Raw genomic sequence first — 16591 nt, 5'->3', positions numbered from 1 at the left:
CAAGTAAAGAAGACAGGGTGGATTTTCTTGACTGCCGTGGCTCCGAGTTACATCTCAGGTCTCCTACAGTTTTCAGAACATTCAGTGTACTGCTCTGGACGCTCCTGACAGCGCCGGGGCGCCCCCTTGCTGTGAGGAGAAACGGGCTTGGAGGGAATACTTGCTAACAGTTTCCCCACTCCCAGTGGGGCGCTCGGGCGGCTGCGGGCCATCATGCCCTCCCTCCTCGGAAAGGAAGTGAGGGCGGGGCCAGCGGGGCTCCCGCCCCTCTGCGTTGCCTTGGAGACCGAGTGCGTCCAGCTGCAGTTGAGGCTGGACTGGCCCTGGCTAGTGGTGCCTTCTGCAGGTGGGGCGCCAGCCCCGGGCGCAGGGCCTCCCTCCATTGGCCGGGTTTAGAGGGGATGGCCGGGGACTGCACCGCGCTCCTCGGTAGGCTGGCGGGGTGGTGGCGTGAGAGGAGCCTGCTGGGTCTTCTCAGCATACATTAGGTGCCTAATTAGCACGGCCAGAGTCAGGCTGCTCCTTCCCTCCACTTCCGCCTCTCTTTGTCCACTCTTGGCGGGGAGTGAGGGAAGGAGGGAGTCAGGGATCCTTCAGCTTTGTTCAGCTCCAGTCTGGGGGGTCAAGGCCAGGTTGAAATCCAAGATGACATCTTGAGCACTTTTCCCAGGAGAGCTTGGGAGAGTGAAGCACAAAACAATAACGATTTATTATTCTTCCCCACCAAAGTCCTCTGGATTTGCACACTGCGTGGCTGGAAAAGCCAGCCTTCTCCGGGAGTTCGGTTCTTGCTGGAGGTTTGTCTCCTTTTTGCTTCTTTGCCACTCCTTACTTTTGCTTAAAATGAAACCCCTGAGGCTTGAGGGAGGGGGGCGGGGCTTGCTTTTTCTCAGAGCAGTGGGGTGGGTCCTGCCCCAGCCTGGTTGCCCGCGGCCGGGGGGGGGGAGGGGCGCAGGTCCTAGGCGGAGGACTTGTCCTGGAGGTTGGGGCTTCGGTTTCCAAACCTCTGACATGATTCCCAGACAATGAATTCCTAACAGGGGCGCCCCGTTCAGCCGGCGGCCAAGATGTCCTCAGTGGGGAAGGTGACCCAGGTTCCCAGCGGGAAGGTCTACCAGCAGATCTTCGAGGCTGAGGTAGGTGTGTGCCTTGTGTCCCTCTGTGCCCTCTTCCCTCTGCACCCCAAACCTCCCTCCCTCTGAAGGCTTCTTTGTCCGGGAACCCAATGAAATAAGGGCTTTGAAATTGTTTTGATTTAAAAAATAATTCTTATTGGTTCTTAAAGTGTAGGAATACAATATTAGAATGTCTGTTCTTGAAAATTAAAAAATGTTCATTAAAGTTTTAGTTAAATTAAAAGTTAAATTATTCAGAAATCGCCAAAATTAACCAGTGGGTGTCTTGGGACCTTTTCCTATGCACCAAAGCGTTTCTAATTTTTCTTTTTAAAACCTGGGTTTGATTCTATAACAGTGTTTTGAAACCTGCTTCTTCCCTGTTAACAGTATTGCACAGACCTTTTGCATGTCAAGGGGCATTAATGCAACTTCAAGATGTTTAGAGGCTACCCAGTTGTTAATCCAGGACTTCCCATAGTGTATTAAAGTAACACTCTCTTGACAGCCAAATAGGTTGCTGGAATTGCCTTGCCTATAAAAAACTTGTCTATAAAAAACTGCACAGACAAGAACAGTATCTTAAAAGAAACACACAAACTCGAACCTTTCCTTTGATGTTCTGTACTGCTTATTTAAAAGGAATTTTCATTCCTACTCTGAGCCCTAAATAATGCTCTATGTAGGAGGCTTGGAAATTATAAAAGTATAAGGAGGCCAAAGAAACAAATTACTCACATGATCCTGCCGCCTGGAGGCAGCACACCATTCTTAACATTTGGCACACTTTCTCCTGGTCATTTTTCTATGAGTTTAAAATTTTGAGATCACACTGTATAGTTTGGGTTATAATTTTTTTAAGTTGTGCTTTTAATTAAGATGTTTTATGGTATATCATATCATAAACATTTCCCTTTGTCATAAATAGTCCTTTGTAAGTCTCATTCTTAATAAATGCCTAGTATTACACTGGAGGGACATAAGAAGTTTACTCGACCAGTCCCCTGCTATTGGACAGCCCCATTTTTCTAATTCCTTGTGATTATAAAAGATGCTAGGATAAGCATCTTGGTCCTCACTAAATTTCTTAAGAGATACCCTTCTAGATGGCTGAATGTCTTCTGGGGGGTACTTGCATGGAATGTACCCGAGGGTTGAAGGCCTCCCTGCAAAGTGCCTTCCTGCTGGCAAGTTCTCACGTGTCCTTCTAAGACTGCAGAGTGAGCCCTGGGTGCTGAGGAGTCTGCAGTTCCGACCCCCCCACCGGATCTTTTGTGCATTCAGGTGCAGCTGGTCCGCTCTCTGGCAGCCACCAGGAAGCGCGCTGTGGAGAGTTCCATGACCCCAAAGAATGGCAGGAAGCCCTTGATGAAGAAGATGGATATTCCTGAAGGGGAGATGATGTGTCCTCGGCAGCGGAAGTGGGCGCACAGCCTACCCAATGACTGGGTCACGGAAAATCCTGTTCTCTACAGGTGGGTCCTGTGGTCCACACTGTACCTCCCCACCCGGGGGTGTGTGCCAGAGTCTTTAGAAACTCAGAAAGCCCTCACACAAGATGAGTGCCATTTAGGAATGAAGTCCTAGTATCTCCTCTGAGAGAGAGAGGTAATAGCACCTACGTTGCTCCACTGTTTGCTTCTCCCTCTCTTCCTCTTCCTCCCCTCTCAGTTAATTATTGATTGAGTGCCTAGGACCAGGTACTGGGTCTGGGGATCCCACTCTCCTGGAACTTGAGGCCTTGATAATAAATAAATAGGCAAGTCCCCCTAAAGGTGGGAAGGCTCTGACCCAGAGGACAGTGGTAGCACAGGGGTCAGGAAAGCCCCTGAGGAGGGGCCTCAGCGGAGACCAGAGGATGAGGGAATAGATGCATGGGGCAAGGCGCGGAGGCAGGGAGGGTTTGGTCCACTCTGGAAGGCTGAAGAAGTTAGTGGGCCTGGAGGGGAGGGGTGGTAGATGAGGCTGGGATAGGCTTGCAGACCACAGTCGGGATTTTGGACTACTGAAGTGAGCAGCTGATTTGCCCTTTTAAGGCCTTTTGGCTGTTGTGTGCAGAATGTAGGGAGTGGCAAGAAGAGACCGGGAGGCCAGGGAGGAGGCTGCTGCTGTCCCTCTAAGCCTGGTGGGGCTACAAGAGGGAGAGTAGGGTATTTCAGGTGTATTTTAGAGGCAGAACCCCTCAGACTAGGTGGTGGATTGGAGGGAGGAGAGGGGTCCCAAGAGCCCGAGGTCTGTACCACGAGTGCTTGGGTGGACAGAGCAGGCGCCATTCCCTGAGATGGGCGCATATGGTCTAGGAGCAGAGAGATCAGGAGTGAAATTTGAGATTCCTGAGTATGCCATTTCAACTCCCTGAGCTCAGACTCCTCCAGCAGGGAGAAAGGAAAGAAAAGGAAAAGGAGGGCAATATCTTCCTCACCGGGGAGCTTGGGGCGCCTGGAGCTGATCTTCCCTTTGCTCTTCAAGCTCTGAGCAAGCCGCAGTCCCCTCTGGGACTTGGCAGGGGAAGTCGGTCTTTCTCTACCTGTCTTTGTTTTCTCTTTCACCTGCTTTGGGGCAGAGATGACCTGACCTTTGACTCTTCCCAGAGAAATCTCCCCTGAGGCTTCTGACCCTCAGCACCCTTAACTACCTACTGATGGGCAAACCCACTGGCCACCAAGCCCAGACTGGAGGTCGGTGTTCTCTAGCCCATGTGCCTGATGCCCAGTGTGGGGATTGAAGCACAGACATCCGGGGCCTGTTGATGCTGCCCCTGGCTGTGACTTTGGCTCCTACAAGGGTCTAAGTCCCCTCTCAGCTGACTTGCGAGTTACCTATCACTCCTAAGGGTCCCCCCTTCCCCAGAGTTTAGCCTAAGGTCACCCATTATCCCAATAACCAGATATAGCATCCATCAGGAGCTCTTAGCATCCACAGGACAGCGTTTTAGGAAAGACACTTTCCATAGAGGGTGCTGGCATTGTGCTGTGCTAGCTTCCCGAGACAAAGTCAGCTCTGCCCTGGACGTAGATCTAGACAACAACTTCCTGTGGCCTGTGACAGGGAGAAAGATGTGTTTGTAACCTGCCAGGCTCTGCCACCCTCAAAATGACTGGGGTCACTAACTCAGCATTGGCGTCTCTCTGAAGTCCCTTGTTCTCTTCTTGAAAGTTCAGCCAGCCAAAGCCAGTGAACCTGTGTGTTCATTCACCCAGGGCAGGGCCTCTGGGTGAGCAGAAGAGGAGCCCAAGGTAGGGATAGATCAGCACTAGTGTAGACCCAAGTCCTCGGGTCAAGTGCCCGAGGAGCCAGAGCCATTAGCTCAGTAGTCAGAGCACCCAGGTTCCCAAAGAGCCACCTTAGTCCACGGGCACCTGATTGACAAGACTGAAAGACCCACCTCTGGAGGGTCAGTCTAGGCCCTGCAGTCTTCCTTGCTGGTAGGTGTGCAGTGAGGATTGGATGAGAAATGACTAGAAAGCGCTGCACATGTGGAGGCCTGGAGGAATGGCAGGTGTCATTGAGACCTGTTGCATTTCTGTGGTGCTTGTCCTATGGACAGTGCGTTCAGAGATTTTTATTCCAAAGCTAAGGTCATTCTCACTCACCCTGGTCCTCCCTGCTGAGATAGCTTGTTCTGGGGTCTCAGCTTTCTCCTCCCACACCTAAACCCCAAGGACCATGGACCTTGGCATGACACATGTGGGTCAGGGAGTCTCAGCTGTGCTTTGTATAATCACTTCTCTAAGCGCCCTCCCCTCATCCCTGTCAAGGGGGTTATTGTGACTGCCTCATAGGATGATGAGTTGCTGAAGGAGCAAATCCTGAATACTCAGCACTGGCCTGCCTTTCCCAGGCTGATCATGCCCTACTGTTCTCAGTTTCCCCATGTGGAAATGGTTCTTGCCTACTACCCACGCTTGGTTTGCAGCCAGAACAGAAGCAGACCCTGATTTCTTGTCTAGGGACCATGGTGCCTACTGGTGGCAGATACCCAGGCAGCGTCTGTTGGGAGTCTGGCATAGCCTCGGGGCTCTCTGGAATGGGGTGGACCTTATCACCAATGTGTGAGGTCTCTCTGAAGACTCCCTTCTGTGCCAGAGCTGCCCTGGGGTAGGGGAGGGGGCTGGGAGTTATTGTTTCCTCTACTTGTGCCTCAGGGAAAAGGAAATAATCAAGAAGAAAAAAGCTGAAGAAAGTGAGAGCATCATTGAAGCCAGAGAGGTCCGGGGCCTCATGGACACCATAGGTGAGTCTCTGTTCAGCTATGAGGGCAGGGCTGGCTTTCTCCCCTTGGCTCCTCCCTTGAGCCTGCTCCTCTGGACCTTCTCCTCAGTGCAGGGAGCTGGGGAGGGAGCAGGGGGCTCTGCGCAGTCAGAATTTACCGATGAAAGTCAGTTGGTAAAGGATATTCCTTGCTTTATTGCAATTTCACAAGAGCATTTCAATCTGCATTGTCTTCCTTCATACTATAGAGGAAGGTTCTTTTCCTTTACGATTAAAAAAAAAATGATACATACTCACCATAAGTAATCTCTGCACCCAACATGGGGTTTGAACTTACAACCCTGAGATTGGGAGTCACATGTGCTATCTACCACTGAGCCAGTCAGGCTCACTGTGGAAAAGCAAAGGAAGGAGATAAACAGAAAGGAAAAACTCTCCCTTCATGATAGCACTGCTTCTCTTCCCAAGAATGTTCCCCACCATGAAATCACATGGTGTCCAGATTCAGGGGACCGCAGAGCACAAGACGGGAATGCAGACTCTAGAGCAGATGGCTCATGTCCAAACCCCTGCTCAGCCACTGCTGTGTTTGTTCTTTAACCCCCATGCCTGAGTGTCCTCACTTGTAAAATGGGGCTGAAAAAATAGAACCTGCCTCTTGGCCTCTTCAGGAGTGGTAATTGAGTTAGAACGATGCCTGGTGCATAATAAGTGCTATATAAGTGTTGGTTATTCTTCTTCGTATATGTATTTGCTTCTATTAACTTTAAAAAAAAAACATAAATGGTCCCATTCTGTACCTACCATTTGGAAACTTTTTCTGGCATTTAACTGTGTATGTGAGACTTCATTCCTTATAGCACTTACAGATCACCTTTGTTTTTTCTCTTTTTCCTTAAGCCTCTGACACTGTGACCTGGTTTGGGGGTCCATCTCCTGAACCAAGGCACTTTCTGCCTTGCTGCCTTTTCCTGGGAGCCCTCCCCTTGCTTTGGAGCTCTGAGGGCAGCCTCCTCACCTCTGTTGTTCTCCCCCAGTTCCAGAGAGGATCAGCACAACCACCCTGGACAGAGACTCCAAGAGGCAGGGCTACGAGAGTGCTCTGGGGAGTTTTAAGGAGGAGATTGCTCAGATTGGGATGGTAAGACTCCTCCCTCTCTCCCCTTCTGTTCTGGGGCCATTCTCAAGGCAGGCTTGTCACTGCACCCACCCTCCCTTCCCGCCCAGCTCAGAGGCCCTGAGTGGCTCACCAGTGGTGTAGATGAAATCAGAGTAGCCAGCTTGAGTGGCTCATGATGAGTGCTCGTTATGAGCACAGCTCTCTAAGTCGGGTACCACTGTTACTCCCACTTTACAGTTTAGGCTCACAAAGTCTTGCCTGATTTGGCACATAAGGGGCCAGCTGGGAACTGGACTCCAGGGCTGATGCCAAAGCCCAGCCCATGATCTCCCTACGCAGTCCTACTAATGAGGGCCCAAAGGGCCTGGCCCTCTGGCTTCCCACCCCTCATGCTATCTGGCCTTTTGGTACCACCCTCACTTGGCTCTCTGTTCCTCTCCAGAGACATTCCGTCTCTAACCACCCTGGTCCCCAGAATATTCCCTAAATGAGGCCCTTCTTTGCCCTTCTTCTCTGAGCCCTGGACTGCAGTCACCATTCTCTCCCCATGTCTTCACTGACTTCTCTCATTCCCTTGGATTCATGCAGCTGGCTCTGTACCCAAAGCACCAAGAAGCTCCCCCAGCCAGTCATTGCTTTACTCATCTGTCCCAAATGTATATGAGCCCTACTTTTGTCCATGACTCTGTGGCTTTGGTCATACAACATAACTGAGCCTCAATTTCCTTATCTGAAGTAAACTTGGAATCCTTTCACTGGCCACTTCTTTAATGGATGTTTGTTGAGCCCCAACCATGGGCCACGCCTGATGCCAGTACCTACTTCACAGGCTGTGGTGAGGACCAAGTGAGTCTGAGGACAAGGGCTTAGCCTAGAGCAGAGTGTCCAGCACATGGCACATGCCCAGATAAATGGTGCCTGCCCTTGTGCTCTGGCTGTGAATAGTAAATCCTAGCTCCTTAGGTCTAGGTAATGATTATTAGTTTTGAGGCAGGACCACAGCTAGCACTTTCCCACCACAGGGCAGAGAATTGGGGGAAGGGACGGGCTCCCCCCTGCCCTGGTGGTGTTGAGACCACAGGCATTGCCCTACTGGCCTGTTGTAGGAAATGGAACCTCTCATCTTAGAGCCAGGAGCACTTCTTTTAAAAAAGCTGGCGGCGTCTGATGAGGAAATCGACCAACTCTTCAAAAAGGTGGAAAGTGACATCAACCTCGAAGACTACACCATCCAAGTAGGGCTTCCCTGTGGCTGGGCTTGCCCCACCGGGGTCCCACTCCTTCCCTCCCTGCCATCTGTCCTCCTGGCCTGACCCCAGCTTCTTGGTATAGACCCTGATGGAGCTGTGGGATCAGGTGGCTGAGAAGTTCCAGTTCCAGAAGCAGGGGATTAAGGAGCTGGATGAGACACTGACCTCGACCGAGTTCTCTCGGGCAGATAAAGTGAGTTGGCCTGCGAATGGGCTCTTGGTGATTTTCACCTGTGGGGTTTGTGAGGCATCGTCTCTTTGCTTGCAGGTCTCCAGGAAAAGAAAGTCATTAACAATGACACCTTGTTGTTTCTAGCTCAGAAGCGTGTTGAAGAAATATGTGGAAATCATAGAGAAAACTTCCTATCTCATGCAGCCCGATGTGTACACGCTGATAAATAAGGAAGCCATGGTGAGTGGTTTTCATGTGCAGGGGATCAACCCACAGAAGGGGCGGGACCTGAGGATGCCCCAGAACCTGGTGTCTCAGGACCGATGGGCTTCTCATGTGTCACATTTCCAACTAACTCGGGTTAGTCGCTTGGGTTCAGAACCAGAGTTTTTATTAAGTATTTTCAGTAGAAGTCTCTCTAAAGTGCGTGTCCTACATCCCTGCTGTCTTAATCCCGATTACCTAACACAGCAGCACTGGTTTCATCACTGACGGTTTTACGAGCACCTACTGGGCCGTGTCTCAGCCACCATGTGCAATGCAATAGGTGCTGGATGGTGGAGCTGTCCTGGTCTCATAGTGGTTTGTGCCCTCACAGGTGACCCCAGCCTGCTCCGTTTGTTTTCCTAGTGGTGCTTGTCTGCCTTCTTGTTGGCCATCAGCGTCTAGTGCTGAACCAGGCCTGTCTCCGGTCTCTGTCCCCACTGCTTCCCTGTCCATACCCCACCCTCGCCCAGCTGCTTTCTTTGGGTGTAGAAAACAAGAAATTCAAGGTTGTTCATAATATTTCCAAAGTCAGAGTTAAGCCTGACTCCTCTGCCATGTGAAAAGACACTATGTACGGATGTTTGTGTGTGTATGTATTTTCTTCAAATATAATTAACATGCAGTGTTATATTAGTTTCAGGTGCACAGAACAGCGATTCAACAATTCTGTGCATTACTCGGTGCTCATCATGACAAGTGTACCCTTAATCCCTTTCACCTGTTTCACCCATCCCCCCCCACCCCCCCTCCCCTCTGGCAACCATCAGTTGTCTGCAGTTAAGAGTCTGGTTTTTTGTTTGTCTCTTTTTTTTCTTTGTTTGTCTCTTAAATTCAACAGATGAGTGAAATCATACAATATTTGTCTTTCTTTGTCTGACTTATTTCACTTCGCGTTATACCCTCTAGGCCCATCCATGTTGTTGCTTCCTTTGGCTACTCAGAAGCACATTTTGCTTGCATGGGCTTCTAGGGCCTGTGCAGAAAGCCGGGTTTGCGGAGGCCTCCCGGCAATACACGGGGTGAAAGGAACCCAGCACTCAGAATCACAGATGGGCTCCTGTTCGGGTCCACATCTTGGAGTCCTGGATGAAGCACAGACAGGGAGTGAGCACAGACCTCCCTCTCCACTGCCCAGACACACAAGCTCCCAAACTAACTCCGCTCCTGCACTTGGAACTCCCTGCCCATAAAACAGGGGTAACGATACTTAAACCAGTACCTGTTGGGGGGAGGGGGTGACAAAAGAGGTCTCAGCAGTAGCCACTGTCATTTGAAAGAAACAAGAGTTCCTAACTTTTATCCATTTGATCCCTTAGGTGGGGTCAGAGCAGTATCCCGGGGATGTTTCAATGTCTGACGTCCATATGCGTATTTTACTCATTACAACAACAGGCACTTGCTACTTACTCTATGTGCATTTATCTCATTTAATTTCACAGAATCCCTGTGCTGCCAATAACATTATCTTCGCCTTATGGCTGAAGAATTGGAGGTTTAGGAAATACCTGCCAGTCCCCCTCTCCCCCCACCACCAGCTAGGAAGTAGAGCCAGCAATAAACCTCAGGTTCCAGTGAAAATTGTTACTGGAATGTCTACCCGCTGAGCTTGGCAGGTTCCCACCCTTGCTCCAGGGCGGTGCCCCGAGAGCTTTGGGGAATTCTGGAGACATTTGGCTGTTCCACTCCCTGGGGGCATGGGAGAGACTGCTCTCATTGAGGGGGGCAGGCTACTAAAAGCAGAACAGTACCACACCATGAAGAATTGTCCCCACTGCCATGCCGAGGATGCCCGGTGAGGATCACTGGGAGGACTGCAGAAGAATGTTCCAGCCCCGGTCTCATTTGGTAATTGGGTCTTCGTTCTCATCACAACCATAGGTGACTGACTGGTCCCTGATGGCATGAGCACTCTGCTTTTGGAACAAATTCATTTAAAGAAAAGGAAAGAAAACAGCTAAACACTAAGAACCCACTGGAGTACGTATCTCCAGTGAGCTAAAATCAGCCTCTTTAACAATCTGATACGGTCTTGGGGCTGGGTTGAAGGCACATGCTTAAGTCAAGGTTCATAGGTGAGTCTTCAGGAAAGACCCCTGTCACAGTCCACGGCTGTTCAGCCCCAGGCAACTTCCGTGAGTGCCCAGTGACCCCTCAGTGCCCCTCAGATGCTGCCACTGCCCTACTCAGCCCCGCTGGGCCCCAGGCCCTCTGCCGGCACCTCACCTGGCCCCTCTGCAGCCTCCCCCTGTCCATCTCCAACTGAACCTTGTTCTGACCTTGGAGAGCCCCCACCTCATGTAGAGCCTGCCCACCTGTACCACAGGTCATAAACCAGGCCCTCCTGGGCAACCGGAGGGCCATCGCCCAGCTGTTTGTCAACCTGATGGAGGCCACGCTGCAGCAGGAGCTCGAGGCCCATCACCGCTGGCAGGGCCTGGTGGACACCTGGAAGGCTCTCAAGAAGCAGGCCCTGGTGCAGAGTTTCAGGTCCGTGTCCACCCACACTTCCCACAGCCTCCCCCCAGCCCACCTGGAAGGCCGGCCCAGCAAGCCAGTGGTCCTCACCCTCCTTTCTGTCCTCGCTCCAAAACACTCCTGTTCTTCTGGGGGTAAAAATATGTGCTCTTTTCCTTTTTAAAAGTTAAAGTAGATAAAAGTATAAAAAAGAAATTAAAAATCATTACTAATTTCTCACCACAGTGAGAAGCACAGCTGATATTTTGGTGTATTTCTTCCCAGGCTTCTTTAGACCCATACTGTATATGTCACTTTCTGTCTTATTTTCTTCATAAATGTTATCGCATAAGCATTTTCTGAATTATCACAGTACAAATTGTTTGAAAACACCCGTCTGATTATCTGCCCAATTTCCATTCGACTGTTACTCAGAACCCTGTGTTACTGGGCCAAGACAAATGGTGGTCCCTCAGGCTTTGGTCCCCATGGGAGCAGGGGTGAAGAGAGGGCTCATCTCCCTGCTTCCTCTGCCGGGTGGCACTTCTGTTAATACCGACACAAGGATCCTGCAGCTTTTGGCCAACAAACAAGGCTTTCTTTTGCTTGTCAGGTCAAGACATTTGAGGATGCCAAAGAATGTCTGTCTGTCTGGGCTGTGGGTCTGGGGATGGGAGACCATCTGTACACCTGGATTTCCAGATGGAGAAACACCAGAGTCTGACTGAGACCTGGCTCCACCTGTACTTTCCCTGTGACCTTGATCAAGCACTTGAACATTTCGGAGCCTTTCTCTCCTTATGCAGACAGGCGTGATGATGCGCCAGTGACAGGGTTTCAGTGATGATCAGCAAGGTGCTCTATGGAAAGTGACTGGTCTGGGTCTGGGCCTGGAAGTTACAAATGTCAGTAATCATCCACAGTGATGGCAGGAGCTGGCATTTACTGGGCAGTTCCCGTGAGTCAGGCATGGTGCCAGGGGCTTTGCTTGCAATATCTCACTGGGTCCTGCTGTGGAAGGTATTCTCATTAGCTCTGTTACAGAAGAGGAAACAGATTCAGAGGAAGGGACTGACTTGCCCAAGGTCACAGAGCTGGCAGGCCACAGTCGGGACCCACACCTGGATCTGTGCCCAGTGGTCACATGCTCTTAACTCCAGAGTCTCGCTGGTGGCCCCCTGGCTCTTCGATCCCCCCTCTCATCATTGCCCCAGAGGCCTACAATGGGGAGGGAGGGGCTGAAGTGGTGTAAGGGTGCTTAGATTGTGAATGTTCTTACCATGGGCCTCATCCCCTCTTTCCCACCCCCCCACCCTGCTCCTCCTCTCCATGGTGCCAACGTGTCTGGACACCCAGTGAGTTCATGGCCAGTGAGAGGATCCGGGCTCCTCCAGACGTGAAGAAGGAGATAGAGAGCATGCTGAAGAACCAGAAAGCCCTGCAGCAAAAGCGGCTGGAGCATCTCTGCACCATCTGGTACACTGAGAGGGGTCCTTGGGGATGGGTGCCTTTGGGGGTTCATGGGGGAGGCAGTCACAGTCCTCAGCCTTGAGCCTTCTCTTGGGGCATCCTCCAGGCCTGGCCATCTCCTTGTTCTCTGGTCCTGCGCTGGCTGGCTGGGCCTTTGTTCTGGGGCATTCCAGCCCCAGTGGTGACAAAGAACATGACACATTTGCTGGGGAAAGAAGTTTAGTGTGACTGTGCCAAGAAACGTGGAAGGAGGCAATGGCAAAGGGGGTGGGGTGTTAGTGGGGGAGGAGGGGCCAGGTTAAGGGGTTGGATTTTTTTCTAAGATCTGGTGGGGAGCAGAGTGTCTCCAACAGCCCTGCGGTTTCGGGGGTGAGTTGGAGGGTCTGAGGCTGAAACCTGGAGGTCAGTGAGGAGGCTGTTGCCATCAGACAGGGAACCTGTTAGAGGCTGTGGATGTGTAGAGGCCCACTCAGTTCTGATCCTTAATAAGCTGTTTGGTGAGGGGCACAGTGAATGTTCTAGACCTTGGAAGCCCACTATGTGGGGGTCCTATAGCATCCACCCTCAGTAAAGGGATGGAGCCTGTGTGGTTCTGCAAGTGGAGACACTTCACATGCTGGGAAATGCTCCTCCTTTTCCTATGAACCTTGGGCCCTCCTACGCCTAACCCTGGTAACCCTGGGTTACCCTCTTGTCTCCCCACCACAGAACCTAAGTTCTCCTAAGTATCAGTGACAATTAGAACCTCACACAGTCTCCTCCAGGGCAGACACATTTTCGTGCAGGTGTAAAATTAACAAGGTGAATAAAAACATCAACATAAAGTAAATAGCTTTTCTTGTTTCCTGTAACTCTATATTTTAAATTTTTTTAAGTTTATTTGTTTATTAGAGAGAGAGAGACAGAGAGGACGAGCAGGGGGTGGGGGCGGGCAGAGGGAGAGAGAAAGAATCCCAAGCAGGCTGAGCACCATCATTGCAAAGACCGATGCAGGGCTCGAACTCACGAACCGTGAGATCATGACCTGAGCCTAAACCAAGTCAGACGCTTAACCTACTGAGCCACCAGGTGCCCCACTCTATATTTATTTCTGACTCTGAGTCCCTGAACTGGGCAAAACTCAGTTTTTCTTGGGGTCCTGTCCATGGAGGGGAACTGTGAAACCCCATCCAATGCAAGCCTGGTGATAGAGTCTGTTCCTCTATATTTGATCCACCCACATGCCTGAGGGCAACTGCTGCCCTTTCCAGACAGCTGGATGTGAGAATCTTGAGGAGGCTACCCTGAGCCCGAATGTCCTCATGCCCAGGCAGTGTTTCCCTCCGGGGACCTGGGTCTTGGCAGCTGCCCCCACAGTCTTCCACCAGGAAGCAGGACCCAGGCTGCCACTGCCAGGCACCTGCCATCCTCTCTGTCCACCCCTGCCTCCAGCCCCCTTCTGTTGGGTGAGGAGAGAACCCTGGTCCTCGGCTCTCAGCTGTCAGCCCATCTCCCCCTGCAGGGCTCTCGGCCCACTCCAGCTCAGGCTTCCATCATCAGTGCTCTAGGCTCTCCCTAGAACTTAGTCTTTGAGAACAAAGTCCAGAAAGATTTCTAGGCTGCTGTCTTTTCTGCACCACCATATCTCTGACAGACTGTGAACATGGCACTGGCTGGCTACCTGCCTGAATGGAAGGGAGAGACAGGGCCAAAGACACAGAGAAAAATGTATTCCCTGGTGCTTCTGGACACCACTGGGAAACACTATAAAATGGCAGCATCTGCAGGCAGAGCATGGAGCTGGTGTGTGACTCAACCTGACCTGAGGAAGTTGGAGGCTACTCTATGAAATCAGAGGCAAGGGTGTGCAGATACGCGACCCAGCAGCTCCTTCACAGGGAGTACAGAAAGGGGTGAAGACACGACACAATTTGTGTCTGGAGGTGTATACTACAAACACAGGCTGGAACGTACAACTTAAAGTTGCAAAGCCTTGATCATCTTTCCACACCGTTAAACACCACCCAAAATTTAGTGGCTTAAAACAACCAGAATTTCTTGTTTCTCGCTGTTCTGCGGGCTGTTTCCCACAGGGTGTTCCCCCTGGTCTGCGCTGGCTTGGCTGGGCCTGGATGGTCTAGAGTGGCCTCACTCCTGCATCTGGAGCCTAGGCTGGGGCAGCTGAGGTTCTTTCCACTTGCTCTCTCCGTCTCCAGGAGGCTAATCCCAGCTGGTAGGCCTGGTGGTGGTGGCAGAGTCTGCCTGTAACAGGAGAGGGCAAGGCAAATACCCAAGCCTTTCCAACTCTGCCTCCACTTGTTTGCTAATGTCTCATTGGCCAAAGCAAATCACGGGGCCAAGCCCAGCCCCAGGGGTGGAGAAATAGACTGATGGGAGGAGCTAATGATATTGTCCATCTTTCAATCTGCCACACTATTTTTTTTTCTTTGCGAGAGCGAAGGCAAGCAAGCCAGAGGGGAGGGGCAGACAGGGGGTTTTGGGGGGTAGGGCAGAGAGGAAGAGAGAGAGAATCTCAAACAGGCTCTGCACCATCAGTGCAGAGCTCCAGTGCAGGGCTAGATCTCACCCTTCCTGAGATCATGACCTGAGCAGAAATCAAGAGTTGGAAGCTTAACTGAGTGAGCCTCCCAGGTGCCCCTACCACAGTATTTTTTAAAATATATTTACTTATTCTGGGGAGAGCACAAGTGGGGGAGGGGCAGAGAGAGGGGGACAGAGGATCCCAAGCAGCCTCTGCTCTGGCAGACAGGTTGACAGCACAGAGCCTGATGTGGGGCTCAGACTCATAAACCCTGAGATCATGACCTGAGCTGAAGTTGGCCACTCAACTGACTGAGCCACCCAGGAGCCCCCCTGCAACACTATTTTTAATGACTTCAGAAGAGAATTCACTGTACTTTACTTAGATCCCTATTGTTGGATATGAAATTTATTTATGATTTTTTTGAGTGCTTATAAACAGTACTGTTAAGCAACTCTCTTAATGCATAAACTTTGTATGCATTTCATATCGTTATCTTGGATTCTATTCCTAGACGTAGACTTCCTTTCTTTGTCAAGTGATGTGAATTGTTTGGTTCTTTTCCCATTAGGAAAATTCAATTTGATTTTCTAAATAACAGACTTGTTGATATTAAAAAAGACCTTTTATGAATGATATTTTTTGGCATCAGGAATCCCCAGCACATCATTTGTTTCTTCAGTATTTATATAGATACTACTCTGGGGCTACATTCCTTGAAGATGCTACCAATTCTGGTAAGTGAACATTTTACCCAAGCGTGGCTTACTTGTCATATCTTCCTTCCCCAGTGACCTTCTGCCCCCCAATTACAGCAAAGCTCAGCTGACTGAATGGCATTCTTCTCTCAACTCCCTAAATAAGCACCTTGGTGAGTGAAGTTTGTGGGATTCCACTCAGGTCTCTTCACAACTCTGTTCAAGTAGTAGCCAATCATTTCTGTGAGAGTCTATCATGAATTCAGGGGTGAGGGCAAGTCCCCCTGGAGGAAGGAGGGAATGTGGATGGAAGAGTGAACTCTGGGAGTTCATGTAGGATCTCTGAAACCTTGCTTGGTGGAGCCCTCTTCCTCCCTCCCACAGCTTCCTGGTCACTGCGCAGCTGGCAGCCACACCAGCCACACACTCTGACCCCTGAACCTTGACCCCAGCACGGAGTCAGAGCAATGGCTCCAGTGACCTCCTGTGAGGACAGCTTGGGGGTCAGATCCTAAGCATGTGAGATGCCAAACATGTGTTCTTGCAGTCAGAGAGATGTGGGTTTTACCCCCAGCTCTGTGTTGTCCCAGCTCTGTGACCCTGGGGGAGTCATGGTGTCTCTTGGCTTTAAACTGCTCCTGTATAATATAGGGATCTCAAGAGGAATAATAAAGGTACCTACCTTGTGGAGTTGATATGAGAATTACAGCCTACAGTCCAGTTGTAGTTCAATGCCTGGCTTACATGGAGAGTGTTCAATAATAAATGGTAATATTTTAAAATGTTCTATATCAAAGGCCCTCAAACTCCTACCCATGGGTCCCTGCTTGTCTGCAAATAAGTTTCACTGGAGCACAGCTGATCTCCTTTGCTTATATATTGTGTCTGGCCACTTCTGCTCTACAATAGCAGAAACAAGTAGTTGCAACACAAACGTTATGGCTGGCAAAGCCGGCAATATCTACTATCTAGCTCTTTATGGAAAAAGTTTGTCAAGCCTTGCTTTAGAAGATATATGATATTTCCATCTCCTTTGGGGCTGACAGCAACTGGTAAGGTCAGTGGTGTCATTGTCCCCCTGTGATAGACAAGGACTCAGAGAGGTGAAGTATCCCGCCCACAGTCCCACAGCTGATGAAGTGTCACACCTGCACTTGACCTGGGTACTTTGGTTAATAGTACCCACCATTGCTCCCAGGGCTCTCAGGTTTAGAATTGCAAAGGTAGGGGCGCCTGGGTGGCTCAGTCGGTTGAGCGTCCGACTTCGGCTCAGGTCATGATCTCACAGTCTGTGGGTTTGAGCCCCACGTCA

The 16591-nt window shown here is 50.6% G+C and overlaps 1 protein-coding gene across 1 annotated transcript in view; it reads left to right on the top strand.

Annotated features, from left to right (window-relative positions):
* The first annotated feature begins 264 nt into the window (after nucleotides 1–264).
* Nucleotides 265–16591, top strand: part of CCDC180 (coiled-coil domain containing 180) — a 60466-nt gene continuing 44139 nt past the window's right edge. Inside the window, exons 1-12 of the mRNA XM_058694842.1 lie at nucleotides 265–346; nucleotides 730–797; nucleotides 1041–1136; nucleotides 2400–2590; nucleotides 5261–5349; nucleotides 6365–6468; nucleotides 7554–7682; nucleotides 7780–7890; nucleotides 8014–8109; nucleotides 10460–10623; nucleotides 11947–12066; nucleotides 15373–15452. Coding sequence (XP_058550825.1) covers nucleotides 1068–1136; nucleotides 2400–2590; nucleotides 5261–5349; nucleotides 6365–6468; nucleotides 7554–7682; nucleotides 7780–7890; nucleotides 8014–8109; nucleotides 10460–10623; nucleotides 11947–12066; nucleotides 15373–15452 — 1153 coding nt within the window. The 5' untranslated portion in view covers nucleotides 265–346; nucleotides 730–797; nucleotides 1041–1067. The remainder of the gene's footprint in view (nucleotides 347–729; nucleotides 798–1040; nucleotides 1137–2399; nucleotides 2591–5260; nucleotides 5350–6364; nucleotides 6469–7553; nucleotides 7683–7779; nucleotides 7891–8013; nucleotides 8110–10459; nucleotides 10624–11946; nucleotides 12067–15372; nucleotides 15453–16591) is intronic.

The sequence above is a fragment of the Neofelis nebulosa genome, chromosome 12 (assembly GCF_028018385.1).
Source record: "Neofelis nebulosa isolate mNeoNeb1 chromosome 12, mNeoNeb1.pri, whole genome shotgun sequence".
Classification (NCBI taxonomy): domain Eukaryota; kingdom Metazoa; phylum Chordata; class Mammalia; order Carnivora; family Felidae; genus Neofelis; species Neofelis nebulosa.
The sequence above is the reverse complement of the archived record's forward strand: the minus strand, read 5'-3'. Positions and strand labels throughout refer to the sequence as shown.